Raw genomic sequence first — 20,786 nt, 5'->3', positions numbered from 1 at the left:
ACTTATTTAGTCAAGAGCAGTGAGTAGGCCTAATTGATTTGTCCTTTGTTTGATTAACATTAAAACACAGCAGGTTTATTAAAATGCTGCCCCTTTAAGACCGAACGCACGTGAATAATACGTCCACTTGAGATAACCGACTTTGTTTTCTAGGATACTCACCAAGACAGGCATTTTTACATAATTGTTGTGTGAATTCGTCCGTACAAGCGCAAGACGTGAAAGACAATTCAATTCAGTATTCGAGCGCTGTCTGACGCATTTAACAGAAGTGCTCTCTCTCTCTCTCTCTCTCTCTCTCTCTCGTCAGTTAACGTTAATAACGTTAATAAGCTACATGGCTCATTTTACTTTCTTTGCCATTGACATCCGAGTGATCTGACTGAACATTAAACTTTCCACTGACGTCTGTGAAAAAAGTGTTTTTCTCTTATCAGCTCGTGCACCACAGCTATAGGCTTTACTATATTTCGTTTAATATTCCACTAATAACATACATTTACTTCATAGACAGCCTTCTTTTTTATCCCCATTATATTCTCTGTTGTCAGTGTTTCTTTGTCTGGACACAGACACTGTCATCACATTTGTAATCAGAAACCCAGAGCAAAAATAAAGTTTAATGTATTTCTTTCCCCTGTATTTGCATGATAGTAAAAATACTTGATTATTATTGCTTTTTGCAATCTTTTTTGAAAAGTTTTTTTTCATACACATGCTCACTTAGCTGGCATTAAAGGTGCCATGTGTAAGAATTGAGGTAAAAATATCCAAAAAATGAGCTACATGCATCAAAAGAATGAGAAGAAATAAGGGTGATGATGTCATTAAAAAAATGACAAGTTATAGTGCTGCAGAGATATCAACCTGAATTAGCATGCTAAATTACTAGCCACGGCCCGACAGGTGTCATAATACCAGTTTCGGCCATGGGAGGCAACATGCGGGCAACATAACCACCAGGCAGCCAAACTGCAATACACGAATAACTCGCACAGCTTGTGGGCGTACTTGAACCTGATGTCAATCGTGTGGAAAGTACAGTAGAGTCCTGCACGGGTGACCCGCAAATTTTGCTCAAACGGGTGAAAAATATCCAACTGTGTCGGATACGGGTGCGGGTTGGGTCGGACACGGGGGAAACACGGGTCTAAACACGGGTTTAAAACGATCACGTGCAAACGTAAAAATATATGCATATTTTTAGGAACACATCTACAAAAATATTCCTGTATTTCAAGTTGATAAAATAATTTAAAATCCACATCAGTTTATTTGTGCCCACGTGCCACGCCCTACCAGGATCTATAACGTTACCTAGGCTACTACTTTCACTTTTAAAAATTCCTCATAACCGCGCGCGCGATCTGCTTGCAGTCGTCAAGATGGATGCTGAGGAGTTGAAGAAAAGAATGGCTAGTGGAGATTGTAAAGTTGTCGACAATATGTCATCAAAAGTCAAGTCCAGTGTGTGGGAGAAATTTGGAGTTATCTGAAGAAAACAATATTGTGAAAGGATTTTCGTGTTGGATAGCCGCAAATGTGGAACTTCATCGCCGAGGAAGCACGCAGATAACTGTGGTAACAAAGCAGTTCTATCGAACAGTATTTTTCAAATTTAACACTGTTCAGTATGTGTGGTGTGCAGGGCGTGTTTGAACCCAAAATTGTCAGATGTAGGCTAGACGAAATTGCGTGGCAGATATAGTGTTGTAGCCGCGTCTGTTAGGCTACTCAGTTTTGTGGTAATGTTAGCCATGCAAATAAAAATCTGATAAAAAAAAAAAAAGGAACAGAACCAGAGTAAACATTGGCACTGCTTTCCATCGCTGGAGACAACTAATGGACATGAAATAAATGAGGTTCGACTCCGAACTTGCAACATTTCTTTTGGATTGGTAAGTATTTCTTTTGGATTGATGCTGTTAGTATTTCGCTAGAAGTTTGTTTTATATGTTTGTGTAGTTTTTTCGGGAAGTTATAACAGTTATCACGTGAATGCGTGAGAGTTGGCAGCGCTGGTTACGTTGGCGCTAGCTTGGTCAACATCAGCAAATGCTGTCTGTCAAATTAATGTAATTCAAACTATTAATAAAAATGTAATATGAACAAAACGAATATGAACATATTCACAGGTAAAGGTGAAGGGGAGTAGCTTGAATATGTCATATCAAAATCACTTGACATCAACCAACGTTCCTCTGGAGTCAAAACATCCTCTATTAGGAGTTGGCTCGGCTTCGGCTATGGCTCTAGGGTCGTTGTGAAGGTAGGGGCGGAGCATAGAGACTATGCCATTTCTCGGTTGTTACTCTAGAGTAGACCAACTCACTTTCTGGAGGTATACTGCCCCCATCTGGTATGGAATGTGGAGTATGAATTGATTTTTTGGCGGACATTACACAAGGCACCTTTAAATAAGGTAATAGCGTTTTTTTTTTTTTTTTTTTTTTTTACATAATGATTTTATCATTCATTTAGTTTTAATTGCAAAACAGAGAAAATTGAATTACAAAACAGAGAAACTGAATTGTAAAAGGTTTTATTTTGATTAGCTCCATTTGTTTTTTATTAGTACAGCTAATGCATCAGTGATGTTTTATTCTCCTTGTCACACACACTCAGGCAAATTCATCACTCCATCATTACAGGATTGTATTAGGGGGATACTGCCTATTAAATATTTGCCCCTCTGACATGCAAAGATGATTCTATCCCCATCTGGTGAGAATATCTTTTCCCGTGGACGCCATCGCAGCTCTATACCTCTTTTATCCATTTCCTCCACCGTCACTGAACAAGGCTCTGAAACAAACAACATCTCACTGTCACTGTTGCAATATACATTCATTGATTCATCAGAACCAGAACAACTACAAGATTACATCAAACTTAAAAAAAATTAAATACAGTCAGAAAAGCCTTACATGTCTTTGATGTATGGTTTAGTGTTCATACTTACTCAAACACTTAATATTCCCTCTCCATTCGCCATGTTCACAGGTCATGTATTTGGAGTAGGGGCGACTCTGAACCAGTGTGTATTTATTAAAGCAGACGTATTCAACTCTCTCCCCTGAATTGTATTCAGGTTTTGTCATTTCTGTTGTATCTGCAAAGTCTACTTGTGGTGGTCGCTCACATTTCCCTGAAGGCAAAGCAAAGTTATTTTTTTTAATTTTTAGATCACCACAAAAATTGGCAAATTACATTAACCCAGTATGGTGTTTGGGTCTGTAGGACCTGTTTTCATTTTTTATCAAAAGAAAAATGATACGATTAATTATTTTTTCAACCTCAGACTCATTGGCCTTGGCTCATTTTCTGTAAAGAAAGTAACTGTAAAGAAAGTGTTATTGTGTGTGTGTGTGTGTGTGTGTGTGTGTTCTTGTGTATGGTTTATGAGGACACAAATGTGTATAATGACATTACAACATAAACATGGTTTATGAGGACATCTGTGTCCTCATTAACCAAACGGCTTAAAAACCATACTAAATGGTGTTTTTTGAAATTCAAAAAAGGCCAAAAGTTTTCTGTGATTGGTAGGTTTAGGGCTAGGGTTAGTGTAGGGGGATAGATTATAGCGTTTGTACATTAGTAAAACCATTACGCCTATGGAGAGTCCCCGTAAACCACATATCCAAGTGAGTGTTTGTGAGTGTGTGTGTGTGTGTATGTGTGTGTGTGTGTGTGTGTGTGTGTGTGAGTGTGCATGAGTGTGCGTGAGTGTTTGTGTGTGCGTGCGTGAGTGTGTGCGTGCGTGCATGTGAGAGAGAGATTGTGTGTAAGTGTGAGAGAGTGCGAGTGCAAAAGTGAGTTTTGTTTCTACCCCTGCCGTTCCCGCACAAGGTTGCAATTCTTAAATGTGATCTAACAAAGCTAAAGAGGAAATATTAACCATATATGCTGTTTATATTGCTTGTAATTGGGATGAAGTCAACATCTGTTGAGTATTTTAACATAAATTGTTTAATTATGTTGAATTAAAAACCCAAAAATGCAGCGGGTCCACCAGACCCACGAACACTGGCTGAATAACAAAAATATGAACACCACACAAGGGTTAATAAATCTCGATATCAGCCACAATCATAGAACATGATTTTATGTAATGAACATTATTAAAATGAAAATTTGGGGTCTTCTTTTAAATGTTTTAAAAAATGCCTTTCTGTATTGAAGAGATCTGTGGATATTTCTATATAATATGTTATAACCAAATCTAAATTTGTGTCTGAAGTTGCGGTTATGCATGTAAAGCTCATCGCCACAGTGCTAGTGCGTAGCTATGCTGTTGCTAGGTTATTCTGGGTGGTTGCTAGGACATCTTCTTGGCCCAAATCAAGATAGATGATGTGTCGATGAATTACGTATCAATGTTGAGCATTTACTTTAAAGCCACACCGCGGACTTTGTGACCTAAAGAGTTGACGCATACGAGTTATTTTAAATGATTCCTCAGGCCAATATACAGCGTTTGACACTATTAATGCTCCGAGCGGGGCTGCCCTCTTGAAATACCGCCTATGTAAGTTTGGAGAAGACGGACCGTCGTTGGCCAGGTCATGTGACCTGGAGAACGTATCGCTTTACGGCCATCACGTGACCATAGGCTCTGATATACTCATGGAGCAGACTTTTGCGACAGTGCTGCGGCGCTTGTGGCCTCTAGGGGCGCTAGACGTGAAAGTTACAGGTCTAGCGCCCCTAGCGCCCGCAAAAGTTCCGCGGTGTGGCTTTAATATGAGCAATAGTGATGCTTGCAAACACTGCTAATAAAACTCAACTAAACCTGTGAACCTTACCTTATGCAAAAAAAAATATATGTCCTTATATATAAATGATCAATATATTAAACGATTTAACAACATATTTGAAAATGTTCAGAATAATATATTGTGCTAATATATCACCATATATTGAAAAATACATAAAGAATTGCCGCTTTTCATATATTGAAATATTTACTAATATATCATAATGTTTGTAATTTTATATTCAGTACACTTCATAATATATAGATGTAAGATATGGTACTGCATGCATGTGAATAAATATATTGCAGATATATTTACTCATTCAGTATAAACACACATAGGGCCCTACTGTATCTTGCACCCAGCGCAATTGACTTTGTACGCCGACGCAAGTATCATTCCTATTTTGCACCTGCGCACAGAGGACTTTTCCCTCCACAGACGCACGCCGGTAAACTTGGGAATGAACTTGCGCTCCCGGGGGCGGTGCAGCGAAAAGAGGAGGCGTGTCCCGGCGTAAACGTTCCCTGGTGCTATTTTGCAGGTTTAGAAAACAATTCCGCCACTGACCAGGAAAAACCTAGTTTAAAGTCAGTGGCGCGTTGCTCATGTTATTCATATGCTATTTTAAGGGCGCATGCTTGGCCATAATCAATGTAGCGTGTGCACAATGCGCATAAACTTCATAAAACTTCTCTCATCTACACAGAAGCAGCAGTTTTCATTTTTGCAAATCATACATTATTACAAGGAAAAATATTAACACACGAGGGAAATCATTGTTGTGTCCATGAAGATGTGAAAAAATAGACATAAATCTAGCTTACACATTTACCCAAATTATTATACGCCTGTTTAACCGAAGCTAATTTGGGTGGGTTGTCACTTCTCTGTGTTTTACGGTCCTGACGAGAACGTCGGTCTCCTCGGCTGTGAACCGGTCCTGGCGTGCGCCTGGCAAATCCGCCGTTATAATAGCAATCCGCCATGGAACAAGCGCGCCTGCTCTTACAGTTTTTTACAGTCACTTTGTTACTATTTTCAGAACCTTGATGTCATTTTTCACAACTCTAGACACAAAACTCACAACCAATGATCAAATGCACATTTTTCAAAACTCTAACCCTTTTCTCAATTGCTTGGATACATTACACATAAAACTTAGATCATTTGTTCATTCAACAAAAATCACCTGTTCAATATGACACAACTTAACATCAAAGTACTACTATTTCAAAAGGCAATTCACACATTACATTTCAAATGAGTGTCTATTCATTTCCTTACAATGATCTAACTATCAATTGATACAGCTGCTCAAAATGATAAGTAACTGTTGCATTACTCTTAATGCATAGTTGTATGGAAACAGACAAACAATCTTCCATGTTTACATTTTTTACAATCACTTTGCTACTATTTTCAGAACAACACAGAGTTGATGACAATGTAGAAGTACAGTAATCACTCCTGTTTTACAGTACAAGCAAGCAAGTTGAGGAACACTGCATTTGATGTTTTACAGTACTGTCTTTTCTTTTCTATTTCATAGCTAATTATTTTTGCTTTGATTCAAATAAACCTATGTTGTGATTGTACTGTTGTGTTTTGCATCAATATATTACAAACTTTGTTCAATGATTCCACTGTGTCTGTATTCTCTCTACTACTGCAGTACTTTTACAGAGATGTATTTACTGTACATGTAGTACCATAATGAAACCTGTATCATCTATTTTGTTCTACAATATTTAATGATTGTACGAACAATGACACAATGAAACTATCGGTTGTGTGTGGGTGAACTATAGTTATGTTTCAATGGTATTTCACAGTAAATTTGTTTATTGAACCAATGATTGTGCAAGTGCAAGATTTCTTTAAAGATGTGAATGCACAATGTTTTGAACATTAGACAGCCTGTGTTACAAGTGATAACCGTTTTGAGTTTTGTGTCTAGAGTTTTGAAAAATTACATCAAGGTTCTGAAAATAGTAGCAAAGTGATTGTAAAAAACTGTAAAGTGAATGTGAGATGTCGCTCTGATTGGTTTATTTCACGTTACACCCAGACCACACCTATGAATAATGAGGCTACTTCAGACCAATCCATTTTAGATGTGCATCGGGCGCAAGGGTAATTTATCCCGCCGGTATAATAGCAACAGCGCCAAAGACCCGCCCACAAAGTTACTTGCGTTTTGCGCTCGATACTTGTGTTTCAGATCGTTAAAATAGGGCCCATAGGCTTTATAGAGAAATATATAATGTAATACTTTTATTATATTTTATAATTATTTACATTATAAATGTTTCATATTTTCAATCTAAAAAAAAAAACATGCACACCTGCATGTACTAAAGTATTTAGCAAAGACATTATCACTGTGCAGAGGAGTGCACAGCCATTACTTTTTAAATATAGTAACATATAGAGCCCTATTTTAACGGTCTAAAGCGCTTATAGTACTAAGGTACTTAATGTGTGTCCAAATCCACTTTTGCTAGTTTTTTAGGCTTTATGTGCGTTAAACCAATCAGAGTCTCATCTCTCATTCCCTTCAGACCAGCACGCCCATGGGCGCACATGCATATGCTATTTAAACAACGTGGCGCAGGCCGTCGAAACATTTGCCTGGCGCTACATTGCGCTGGGTGTATGATAGGGCCCATAGTCTTAATGGTGTTTTGCCAGTTATTGTCAAACTAACCACAGGCTCTACTCTTCAGCACAATAACCCCCAAAACACATAACAGAAAACCTTTTAAACTCCAAAATAACAGAACATTAAACACCAGCAGCTCTCCCACTACATTAATATTGACCAAAACACATGAAATAACACTTCATTGTAAAATGTACTCTTCTTTAACAGTCAGAAGCAAAGCATGCTGGGAATAGAAATCTGCTGCAACTCATTCCGTGAATGTGTGTATATATGCGTGTACATACATTCACATTTATGGGAACATGTATGTGAAATATATGGATACAACTTTATGAATATTACATGTAATGCTATTTTTGCCTTAATTTCTAAATATTTTATATGTATCAATATATAGCCATACATGGTCAATGCATATATTGCAGTATATTGAAAAATATAAGCACTACTTTCCCCTATATGGAAATGTATTATGTAATATATCGCATTATATTTTGCAGTATATTCCCATATATTTATAAGGGTTACCTCCTACACATTTAGGAAATGGCTCGTCCCATTCTCCAGTTGACAAGCAGGAGATTTTACTCTGTCCTTGTAATTTTCTTCCCTTCCCAACACATGAAAGAGTTATTGTGTGTCCAGGTCTGATTGAAACCTCAGGCCCCGGGTGTCCGTCTGATCTCATGTTTACTGGCAGGTCTGCGACACACATTACCTCTAAAGAACATAAAGATTTGATAAATCAAGCATCCTCCATGTGAACAACAGATCTATCATTGATCTATCTTTGTCCAATCCAAGGCTTTTGCCGTCTGTGTCCTTACCTTCACATTTAGGGAAAGGGCTGCTCCATTCTCCATTTGGCTGACAGGTGATTTCTCTCTGTCCTTTTAATATCAGCCCTTGTCCATTGCATGAAAATATTAACTTGTGTCCAGGTTTGACTGAACCCTCAATATCAGGGAATCGCTTTATTTTTAAGTCTTCCACTGCTGTGTTTAGAGGACATGTTGCCTCTAGAGAAAGCAGACATTAGATCACATATTTATCCACACAGAAGCTTTTATACTTTGTGGCCCAGTGTTCAAGAGTAACTATGCTAATTACTTTTGCAAAAGTAGTGGTTTAGCATAACATTTACATTTTTGTCATAAATTCAACAAGCAGCGTGACAGCCAAGAAAACTGAGCTTAAAATGGAGTATACATCTATCCCTAACAACCTCATGAATAATTCAAGATGATATAATACAATATACAATATAATGCATATCCTGACTAAGGTCTGTTAGTGATACAAATAAATTAATAAAACAAATGACATTTTTCCACTTAATTCACCATCAGTCCCAGCTGATGTTTGTCATGTATAGTAAATTTTTACCATTATGTAAGTAAATGTGATTTTTGATTCATTACATTTTAAGTGACTCTCTTGTGCAGAACTTTTCACTCTATGCACTTGTATCTAAGCATTTCTTTATTTTTATACTCGTAACTTTCTCATGTGCCAAAAAAACAAAACAAGAGAAAAATATATGTGGAGAGAGACAGTGGAGTCAGATACATTATTTAAAATTTCCTCATTAATAGCTTTAGATGCATTCAGGTGTGTACATTATACTTAGTGTCCCTACTACTTTATTTAAAGAGTTGCTATCATCATTTGGTTTTGCGATTTCACTGAGGATTAATGTGAGCATTTTTAAATCTCTCAATCTTTTTTCTCAGGTTAGAACTTTTTTTTTATAAGAAAGGAGTATAGCACAATGGCACTAAATCACTAATTTGATTTTGATTCTAGAGATCATTTGATTGGACGTAAAACTGTGTAGCTCAGGATGAGTCATCCAGCATATATCAGCAAAAACTGATAATGTTTAACATTACAATAACATATTAATCTAGTGCATATGGACTAAACTCAAATTATGATTTTACTGAGTCTTCAAAGCAAATTGATTTTGTAATTATTGTTGTCCCCACCACAAATTATCTGTGGACTTGATGTTATTCCTCTTGATTGTCAAATATCTAACAGTCTCTCTTCATTTTCACATACAAGATTATTATTATTATTTTATTTTTTACTAATCTGTAAGACGTTTTAAAAGTCAGTTATCATCACCAATCAAAATCTTACCTTCACATGTTGGTGTTTTTCCCCAAATTTCATTGTGGCAGAAAACTGTATTTTCCCCTTTCATTGAGAATGATCTTCGACATACATATGTTACACTAGATCCATCTACATAAAATTCTTCAGGTTTAGATGTTATGAATGCATATTCCACCTTTGGAGGAATGTTACATCTGACGCCCGCTAAAAAAAAATATGTTAATGGGAATTCATGAAATCCAGTAAGACTGAGATTAACATCGTCAATAAATAGTGTCTATTTTCCACTATATACTGTCGCTGCTCCCCACAAACATGCAGTAAGAGTTTGAGAAGCTCACCCTCACAAACTGGTTTCTCCCATGTACCTCTGATACATGTTATGAAGCGTTGAGTTGATATGAACCCTGGATCACATTTCACTTCAAGAGTTCCTTGATCACGAGGGCTTTGCTTTAGTTTTCCATGGTGAACACTGGGAAAAGCACCACATTCTTCCTCCCCTGTAAAGACAGAAAACAGGAAGCACATTTCAGTACACTATCATTCGTCTAACACCTGAGACTGACAATAATAAAACTCACGGATGCACCGAGGTTCTTCAGACCAAGAGCCTTTGCTGCATGTCACTGAATCCCACCAGTTCCCAGTGAAGGGTTTATAACCCGTGTTGCAGGTGTAAAAGATTTCTTCTTCACTGGAGGGGTGGCTGTATATCAACCCGTTTTCCACGGATAGATCACTGCACGATTTCTGCTTTGCTGCGAGGAAAGAGTTTAAAAACATAAAAATTCTGATCTCATATGTTTTGAGTCGTCATTATGCAGATGTTTAATGACTTGATTGGATATTGAAAAAAATAAAGATAAAGGCAGTATGACAAAACTGTGAACACAATGTTTTTACATTCTTTACTGTCGTAGGACAGTAAGAGCTGTGCGTGTAAACCTCACTCCCCTGGCCTCAAGAGATGCACTAGCAACTGACACTAGAGGCTGTGGTCTTTAGAGTCCTTGTTAGCATGTCCGTCTTCCACGCCAGAGTCCCCGGCTCGAATCCAGCAAGGAGCAGGTCGAATAGGACCAGTTACATAAGTACAATATAACCTGTCATGCAGTTCACTATCACTGTTTCACCATCAGCGTATGAAGATTTTTAAACTGGTTCTAAGTTTCCATATTTAATGTTTTCTCGAAGACATTCTGAGAAGCACAAACGTCACAAAACGACACAACTGTGTATATTAAATGCTGAAGTACTTGCACAACTAGTCAACACTCTCTAGAGATACAGTTAGATGTTTTGGGAAGTGCATATAATATAACAATTATGTTCAAATCAATTAAATCTAAATGAAAAAGACATTTAAATAAATAACAACAACAAAAAGAACTTGCCTTATTGGCCACAATGAAAGAAAAACAACCAAAAGACGAAGCCGAGGAGTTTCACAAGTATCTTTGTTGGTCTGTCTCTGATACTCTTGTCTGCTTGGGGATCAACAAGTTAATCATTTATCAAAGTCAAAGAGAGGTTTTTCTTACACCAGACCACTCTGTGCACAAGCAATATTTACACTGTTCGCTTTATGTTCTTCTTGAATCAAATCATAAAGTATATTGTGGTGAATGAATCTGTCGGGCATTGGAAATGAGTGAGATTGAAGAAGATTCACAACACTTTCAAACTTTTAAACAAATATTTAAAATGTAGCGTCTTTATTTTGTTACATTTAATTTGGAGAATCATCCAATCAGAATGAAGTAAAATCTAAATTCTGATCATTTCTATTATAATAATGAGAATAATAATAATCATTAATGATACAAAAATCATACCAGTGCATTGCCGTATGCCTGTCCATTCAGTCTGGGAATTGCAGGTGATTTGTACAGGCTGCTCTGGTTCAAACCCAGGACGACATTTATATTGTATTGTTGAATTGATGTTGTAGTGTGTTCTCTGATCTCCCACAATCTCTGCATTTGGGATGTTTGGTGTTGCACACATTTTTACTGTGAAACAAAAGTATCCATCATTCTAATTTGAATTCATAATATATGCACAAATTGTAAGATTTAATATCAGCCCATACCTCGACACAGTGGTTTTGGTGTCCATCCGTCTCGTGTGCATGTGGCCTCTGCTGCTGTTTTAACATATCTATCCGTGCAATAGTACCCTTTTTTCACTCCCAATTTCAGATCTCCCCAGAAGTAATATTCTGGCCTATACACATGCTGGTCATGTGGAACTTCACATCTAATATCTGAAACAAGATTTACATTATTTTAATATCATGCGGTAAGTTCAGCACTAAATGCAGAAGTGTTTCTCTATAATCTTACCCGCACAAACAGGCTCATAATCCCACTGCCCATTCTCTTGACATGTAAATGAGTTGATGGTTTCTTTTGTTCGAAAGATCCAGTATTTTTCAGTGCAGGTGATCTCCACACTTTCTCCAGCTCTGAAAATAGTTTTTCCCTCTGGGTTGATCTTTTTTACTCCGAATGTGGTTGACTTAAGCTCACAAGTTACTTCTGTACAAAACAAATAAGGGTAAGAAGAGATGAAGCATAAAAAATGTGTGAAACTGGATTTGCATGCTTTGTCTTTTGGGGAAAACAAATGATTCTGACAATTGACTTTTTTTTTTTTTAAAAATACTAAAATAGGAAAAATATAGCTTGCCATAAATAGAGGACATTTTGAATAAGTCCCTAAATAAGTATAAGCACATTTTCTATTTTGAGAACTTTTAGATATATTTGCAAAACTATTATCTGGAAATTAAGCAAGCAATTAGAAAGTAGTTATTAGTAAGTTGTTTTTTTAGCTGATTTTGTAGTTACCAAATAATAATGATCAGCAAATCCTGCTGCCTCATGATTATCCCCAATAAAAAATAAATACATAAATAAAACATTGATTAAAACCTAGAAAACAACATCAGCTGGACACTTTCTACAGCATCACAGGAAGAAAGTAAATAATCTCATTCCATTTTCTCAACTTTTACAAATATTGGTGTGTTGACTCCTTTCATCATTTAGAAAAAAAATCAAACTAAGATCAAGCAAATATTTTCTTGAATGCTTTGGAAATATATAATATTAGTTTATTAACTACATACTTGTTTTATTTTAATATTCAGTTTTGAATTTAAGGTTAATGTCTATCTAATTTAAGAATGTTTCAGTGTGACACTAGAGGTTTTTTTGCATAATGAAAGCTATATGGATATGATGATTTTAGTGTTATTTCACATATTAATTATTTGTTATGTAACACTGGTGTATTACCATCACATTCTGGGTTCAGAGTCCAGCCAGATTTAGCACATTTGGGGATACATTTCATACAATACATATAAAGAGAATAAAAACCATAAAGCACATTTTCCCTTACTCGCAAGTACAACACTGTTGCTCCAAAAACAAACTCAGACCCTGTTATAAGTTTAAAATCACCATTTGCTGTTAAAATTTAAATGTTTTGGGAAGTGCATATAATTTAACATTTATTTTCAAGTCAATAAAATCTAAATGAAAAAGACATTAAAGAAAAACAACCAAAAGACGAAGCCGAGGAGTTTCACAAGTATCTTTGTTGGTCTGTCTCTGATACTCTTGTCTGCTTGGGGATCAACAAGTGAATCATTTATCAAAGTCAAAGAGAGGTTTTTCTAACACTGGACCTCTCTGTGCACAAGCAATATTTACACTGTTCGCTTATGTTCTTCTTGAATCAAATCATAAAGTATATTGTGGTGAATGAATCTGTCCCATAGAGCATTGGACATGAGTGTGATTGAAGAAGATTCACACTTTCAAACTTTAAAACAAATATTTAAAATGTAGCGTCTTTATTTTGTTACTTTTAATTTGGAGAATAATCCAATCAGAATGAAATAAAATCAAAATTCTGATAATTTCTATAATAATAAAAATAGTAATGATAATAATAAATAACAATAATAAAAACATTAAAAAGCCTTTTTCTTCATTTTCTCTAGTCATGTAGCACTGATTTCAATTTTTTCACCTTTCTTCTGAATAGGCAGCCACGATTTATTGAAAGCCAATTTTGCCAGCAGTGAATCTATACCAGTAAAACCTGCCATGCAGTTCACTTCATTGTTTCAATATTCATAATATGAAGCTTTCCAAACTGGTTCTATGTTTTCATATAATATCCTCTCAACGACATTCTGAGAAGCACAAACAAACGTTACACAAAGATGTAGTAGTCAACACTCTTTAAAACAACTTAAGGTCATTTAAAAGTGTTGGATGTGTATATAATACGAATAACATTCTACTAAAAATGATTGAACTCACCTTGACCTTGCACAACAGTAACAGAAAATAGAAAACAGGAAAATCTGATGAATTGTACAGGAACTCTCATTTTGAACTCTCATTTCACAAATGACTGTAACTTTTCTCACTCTGTTTGTATGATGGGGAATCAAAAAGTGAATCATTTACTAAGTCAAAAGGAGGACTCTTTTATACCAGACCACTTTGTGGTCGAGCAGAAGGATATTTTGTTTTAAATCCCCCTGTAGTCAATAATATTGTATCCCTTAAAACTCATCTTTATGATCACAAAAATGACATATAAAAAAAAAAAATCCTGTGATTTTTTTTTTATATTTTATTTTAATTTATTTATGCCTTAAAATAGCTTGAATTTACCTCTACACTCTTGCTTCATTTGCTTTCAAGTCAATACAATCTAATTGAAAAGGACATTAAGATGAATAACATTAACATAAAAAAAATTTTGGACAAACCAAAGGACAAGTTACCTTATACAAGTCAAACTTTGTAAGTCACATTTATGTAACATATGTAAACAGGAAGCAAAAATAAAGTTCTAAAATATTTTGTTTTCACTGCTGTGCTTTACAGGTTAAACCTGTTAGATTTAGATTGTTTTCACTGACTAGTGTTCTTTACATTTAAAGAAGAACATTATTAGATTCATAATACTTAAACATACATTGAGGTAAAATAAGAGTTTGACCTTTAATGTATCAGAATGTGCTTAAACAAAAAAAAACAAAAAAACCTGTTGTTGTCTCTAGATGACCTAGATTGCCCTCCTTATCTCACACTGAAAAAATAAAAAAATGTTTGTCTTTTTTAAACCATAAAAACTGGATGCCATTTACGGGATCTTACGGTGTGGACTTTCGGTAAACATTGAAATGTTAAACTCAAAGGTCTTTAACTTTATAAGTAAATGGTTGTCATGTGCTGAGTTTTGGCACAATCAATGAATAGGATCAATTTTTATTTAATTTTTTTCATCTATCCTAAATGTCAAACTAAATATTATTTGAGACATTTTATGTTCTGTTCGATTTCAATGAGGTTTAAATTTTTGGCAATGCTGTTTCCAAAATTTGTGACAAATAATAAAAACCTTGACATGTGATTTCATTATATATTCATATTCATAATTAATTTGATAAAAAAAGAAATCCAGAATGAGAAACAGGGGTGTAAATTTAAGCCTCAGTAGGTGCTACAGTAGTTGTAATGAACGAAAAACATACTAAAATCTGAGGAAAAAAAAATAGTTTGGTCATATTTCCTTGTCATAACTTTGATAACAGGGCTGAAGGTTACAATATCAGTGCTACAATATCTGCAAAAAAAAATTGAGAAAGTAAATGAAATTTTGCTTGTCTTATTGCCATGCTGCATTTAAGGAAATTAAGAGGTTTAAATATTGATTGGTTTTCTTTTATTGAGAAGTTTAAATATTGATTGATTTTATTCTAAGTGAGAGTAAAGTATTGATGAAAATATGATCAGTTGTTGCAGGTGAAAATTCTGAAAAAGTCAAAAAAAATTAAAAGTTGAATTTTAAAAATGTTAAATGTTTAAATGTTCTTAACGTTACAATTTAATTAAATGATTTAGAGAATGGTCAGTTTTGCTCTTAGTTAGAGTAAATAATTCTCAAAAAGCATAAATGAAGATATGATTGTTTGTCTGAAGAGAAAAATGACTGGTTGACAGAGCCGGTAGGATTTGAGGTTATTTTGTGCAAATTTTTGTTTTATTGATTCAATTTTCAAACTTAGACTGATTCAATTAGAATTCTGTAATGCTGAGGCAGGGACGAAGCAGAGATATGCAAGCACTACTTTATTAACAAAACAAACAGGGAATCCAGCTCAGGACAGGAGCATGTTACAGCAAACAACGTCTGACAAACCACAAGAGAAACTCAAGGGCAATTTATACACAGGATAACAAGGTAACAATGTTGTAAATTGTCATGGGAACACACGAGGGTAACCGAGGGAACTAACAAGACACACCTGGGGAGACTGATCAAATTGAAAAACTATAAAGAATTACAAAACATGGCACAAGACAGGAAATAACACAAAAGTCCTTACACAAGACAGGGGGACACATGCTGGGATCCTCATGACATTACCCTCAAAGGAGGGGCTTCCAGATGCTCCTAAAAGCAAGTCCAGGAAGGCGGTAGAGCGGGGAGCCAAGGGGTGGGATGGAGGGCAAGGTCCATGGAGTGGAATAACTGGAGACGAAGGCAGAGCAGGAGACGAAGGTGGAGCGGGCTGGGCAAGAAGAGCTGAAGATTCCCATGGCGGAGCAGAAGACCACCACAGAAGAGTAGACAAGCTAAAGACCCCCACGGCAGAGCAGACCGGGCTGAAGTCCACCAAGGTGTTGATGAGGACAACCAAGACAACCAAGGTTGAGGACAACCAAGAACCAGGAAGTTCAGGTACGACCTCTGCGGTCGAGGCAGACAAGAAGTTCAGGGACAACCTCTGCGGTCGCATCAAGGCAGGCAAGAAGTTCAGGTACGGCCTCTGCGGTCGTGTCGAGGTACACAGGAAGTTCAGGGACGACCTTTGTGGTCGCATCAAGGCTGTCAAGAAACTCAGGGACAAAAGTGGGCTCTGGAGCGGACTCATTGGCTGAAGATCAATGTGCGGCCCAAACACACAAAATGGCCATTGTTGTAACAGGGAGTACAGAGAACAAGGGAACAACCTCTGGACTGGACAGCGCAGGCACCGGCAGGCTTGAGAGCGCTGAGGTCAGTGGGCAGATGACGCTGTTCTAGGGATGCCGGCTGCATGCACTGACATCAGCGGTGTGTCCTCCAAGCTGGATGCCAGTCTCACTCTCATAGGGACCACCTTAATGGTTTCATGTGCGAGGTTCATGGTAACCGGGAACTTTGGTGTGTCTTCCACAGTGTTGTGCCTGAACACGTTCATTGAACGATAGTTCATGAACTCGTTCATATTTTGGGCGAACGTGAACTGAACGTACTGTATTACTGCCTGATGAACGTTACTGTGAACTCGTTCATTCTGGTGTCTGTGAACACCACGCTCTCTCAGTTTAACTTCGTTCAATAGAGTGCCGGATTTCTATAGAGCCTTCCAGGCGAAAAGCCGGCTAAAACACACCGTAAACCGGCCCTAAAATGTAGCGGAAAAACACCCAATCTGGCAACACCAGCCACCAGTGTCCACTGACTCTCTTGTTCAATCTCGTTCATCAAAATGAACAAATCTTTTTTCGAGTCATTTCATTCAAGAGGCTTTAAATGTTATACTATTAACTGGCAAATTCCCAGAACACATCCACCTTCGCAATCTTGATCATATTCTGAATTACAGTTTTTACCAACTGCTTACACACAAAATCTTTTCATGTCACACGATTTTTGAAACCTCTCACTCAAAGTGCAAAACTACATGCCAAATCTTCAAAACCATAAGCTATTTCTCAGCCTTTGACTCAGTTTTCAATTGCATAAAACACTTTTTTCAAAACACTACACACAATTCTCTACCTAAAACACAAAGATCTATCAGGAAGTGACTTGCTTTCCTTTTCCAAACACAACCTATCAAAATGCTACACTTATTCACCAAGTCACACAGACACACTCCTCACATGTGCAAACACTAATTGCTTAACTGATCACTAACTAATCACTGCTTTACTGTAGTATAGGCCTTTTCAGAATGTTTGTAAACAATAGGCACCAAGATACTTCCGGGTGGCAGAACGCGAGCGGCTTCTACTGACTAACTGAAGAGATCCAGCCGGCGAATTTAAATAAAAGTCGCCGGCTGGATCTTTCAACGGCTCTGAGTGGACGTCGTGGACGCAATCTTAACGATCCCCTAAATTATATGATTCATCCAACGTTTACATTTCTGCTGCCAACCCTGCTTGCCCTTCAACTCTGCTTTGTGTATTCTCAAAACGGTCCATCTACAAAATCACAGCAGAGCATTTATCTTCCGCCGGGGAAATTCGAGACTAATATTAGTAAACTTGTCTCTTTTGAAGATCAGACTCATTGCCAGTCACTGCCTGAAGTAAAAGAGGGCTGCCCACTCTCACACATTCACCGTCACTTTTCACATGCATACACATCCATTTTCTCACGCAACTTGCCAAAATGTATATTCCTCATACATATTATCGACCAATCAGTGTTTTTCAACCGCGCAAAGGTCAATATAACAGCTGGAGAACAATTGTCACATAACATTTACCTTAGGAAAGCCATTTAATGACTATGATATATAGCACGTTATTTTGGCTGAAAAAAAAAAAAATAGAGAGTATTTTGTTAATTATGTGTAGGCCTACTATGTGTAGGCCTTTACTTATATCATTAAACACAGTTGTTATTACAGTTTTTTACGATTGTTTACACACTAAAATAAAAATTTCCACACAATTTGCAAAATTCTACTCCAAGGAGCAAAACACCTCCACAGATTTGCACAACATTACACACAATGTCTGCTTCACCCTTTTTGCAAAACATTACACACAGTTATTTGTAAAACTCTACACACATTTTCACACCTTAGACACAGTTAAGGATTGTGAGGTTACTTCCTCTTCATTACAAAGCCCCGGATTGCCAATGACAACACTAATGAACGAATTGGATAAACACAACCACCAGGTGTGGAAGCACACATGTGCTAATTTGAAAACGCAGCACTCAGGTGTGCTATAAAAGGCAGCAGGTGAGTTCACCTGTCTTCAACAAAAATGGAAGGAGCTAGAAGAAAAAGAAGAAGAGTGAGAATGAGAGGTGGAGCTCAAAGAGGAGATGAAGGAGGTAGAGGAAGAGGAGAAGGAAGTAGAGGAAGAGGCCCAGGTAGAGGAAGAGGAGAAGAAGGAGATAGAGGAAGAGGAGAAGAAGGAGATAGAGGAAGAGGCCTAGGTAGAGGAAGAGGAGAAGGAGGTAGAGGAAGAGGAGAAGAAGGAGATAGAGGAAGCGGAGAAGAAGGAGATAGAGGAAGAGGCCTAGGTAGAGGAAGAGGAGAAGGAGAAGGAGGTAGAGGAAGAGGTAGGGAAGGACTTATGCCATTGAAGAGATAGCCTGTGATGTGGATGAAATCTCATGGCCTGATCCAGCCAGACGGAGAGATGATGAATAGTTACAGTATTCTTGTTGCTTTTACAGTAGTTTTTCTTCAGAGTCAAAGTGTATGTACTTCATGCAGTAATTTTTATTTGTCTACAGATTTTATTTGTTTCATTGATTTCATTGTTGGTTGATAACTGTAACTGATTATGGTAAGAAATACTGTAAAATATTCAGTCTGCAGCATCAGTGTTGTGCAGTGCTTTGTAAGTTTATAGTAGGCCTATTTGTGTACATTCTCCCTATATCTCAAACTAATCATGAAGAATGTTGTGGGTATGTCACTATTTTTTTTTTTTTTTGTCATCTAAATTATCCCTTACATAACAATGTCTGGCCAAAAATCTAGCACATGCTATTTCCTAAAATTAGTTTTTTTACAAATGTGTTTTATATTTATCACAGCTGTGTGTAACTGGCTGCAATAGTGTCTGATCATTGAGGACTGTGTTGGTTAAATGAAAACTAATAGCATTTTCACAAATATGTGTATATGTTTTGACTGAAGTGTGTATGTTTTGACTGAAGTGTGTCATTTTGCAAACAATCTAGGAATTATGCAAATTGAGTGTGGTGTTTGGATAATTGTGATTCTGTTTTGAAAAAAAGAACCCGGTTTTCAAAATTGCGTGTAAACAATTGAAAAAAACTGTATGATAAAAAAACGCATTAGCCTATATTAAATTTTTTATTTATTTTTATTACATTTTTACTGTCGACTGTGGGTCTCCCTTCCAAGCAATTTACTAGCGTTGCCATAGGAACGCTTCAGCTTTTGCCACCCGGAAGAACGTCTATTACTGTTGTGACGTCATGGTGAATTGTCGTATAGGCCTAAATAGGTCAAAGGTCAGATGATCTGCTTTGAACAATGGATTCCTGGGACCCCCTCGGGTTTCTGTTTGTACATTGCATTGGTGTTTACAGTGTACTTGTTACATCAGATTACCTTCACTGTAGAACATTGAATTGAAATGTAGATATAAGCCTATGAAAGACCAAAGAGCTTTAGATTTAGAACAACAGTGTTTACATGGTATATCCAAAAATGTACTATTATGAAAGAAGTGTTTGCCATTTGATGCAAATGCTTCATTCTGACTTGTGTTTATGGCATTTTGAATGCAGTGTTACATTTTGAAGGAGGTGTGAGGCATTTTGCATTTTGTGTGTGCAGTTTTGAGAATTGTGTGTAGAGTTTTGAAAAAAGGAGACTTAGTTTTGAAAACATGTGTAAGCAATTGGTAAAAACTGTAAGAAATCATTATAATGCAGTCAAAAATCGTTTACAGGGAACATAAATAATTACTTTACCTTCCGAGTCTTTCGTTCATTTGTCACGTGACAGACACAATGAACGGATCGTTCATGAACGACTCATCACTTACAAACAAAACAAAAAGCAGCAAGGAGGCGTCGTATGATCATTTAAACGAGTTTTATGACAAAGTCGGTGAGGATGGGAAAAATCTGACGCGTAGCTTCAGTGTTAAAACTGATAAAATAACTGTCTGTGGTTCTGTGGCAATCATTTTGAAAAATAATATCTCGCAGCAACATGGAAAAAATAACTATGAACTAGTTCATTTTTGGAACTGTGAACTTAGTTCAAAATTTTGAGTATGAACTATGAACTGAACTAGTTCATTTTAAAATTTGTGAACTGAACTTTGAACTAGTTCATGTAGAAAGTGAACTTTCCCAACACTGGTCGTCCATGACGGCTGAAAGTTCAGGCATGGCGGCCATCTTGGCTGAAGACCCAG

The 20,786-nt window shown here is 36.7% G+C and overlaps 1 protein-coding gene across 1 annotated transcript in view; it reads right to left on the bottom strand.

The window, feature by feature from the left end:
• Positions 1–2,526: 2,526 nt before the first annotated feature.
• The window catches only part of LOC311084999 (complement factor H-like), a 176,517-nt gene continuing 158,257 nt past the window's right edge, over positions 2,527–20,786 (bottom strand). The window contains 10 exon segments of the mRNA XM_084117373.1: positions 2,527–2,805; positions 2,963–3,148; positions 7,957–8,148; positions 8,256–8,447; positions 9,574–9,753; positions 9,891–10,052; positions 10,134–10,310; positions 11,388–11,564; positions 11,645–11,818; positions 11,898–12,092. Coding sequence (XP_083973499.1) covers positions 2,612–2,805; positions 2,963–3,148; positions 7,957–8,148; positions 8,256–8,447; positions 9,574–9,753; positions 9,891–10,052; positions 10,134–10,310; positions 11,388–11,564; positions 11,645–11,818; positions 11,898–12,092 — 1,829 coding nt within the window. The 3' untranslated portion in view covers positions 2,527–2,611.

Source organism: Abramis brama (assembly GCF_963993115.1).
Source record: "Abramis brama genome assembly, chromosome: 6".
NCBI classification, from domain to species: domain Eukaryota; kingdom Metazoa; phylum Chordata; class Actinopteri; order Cypriniformes; family Leuciscidae; genus Abramis; species Abramis brama.
This window is presented reverse-complemented; position numbering and strand designations above follow the sequence as displayed.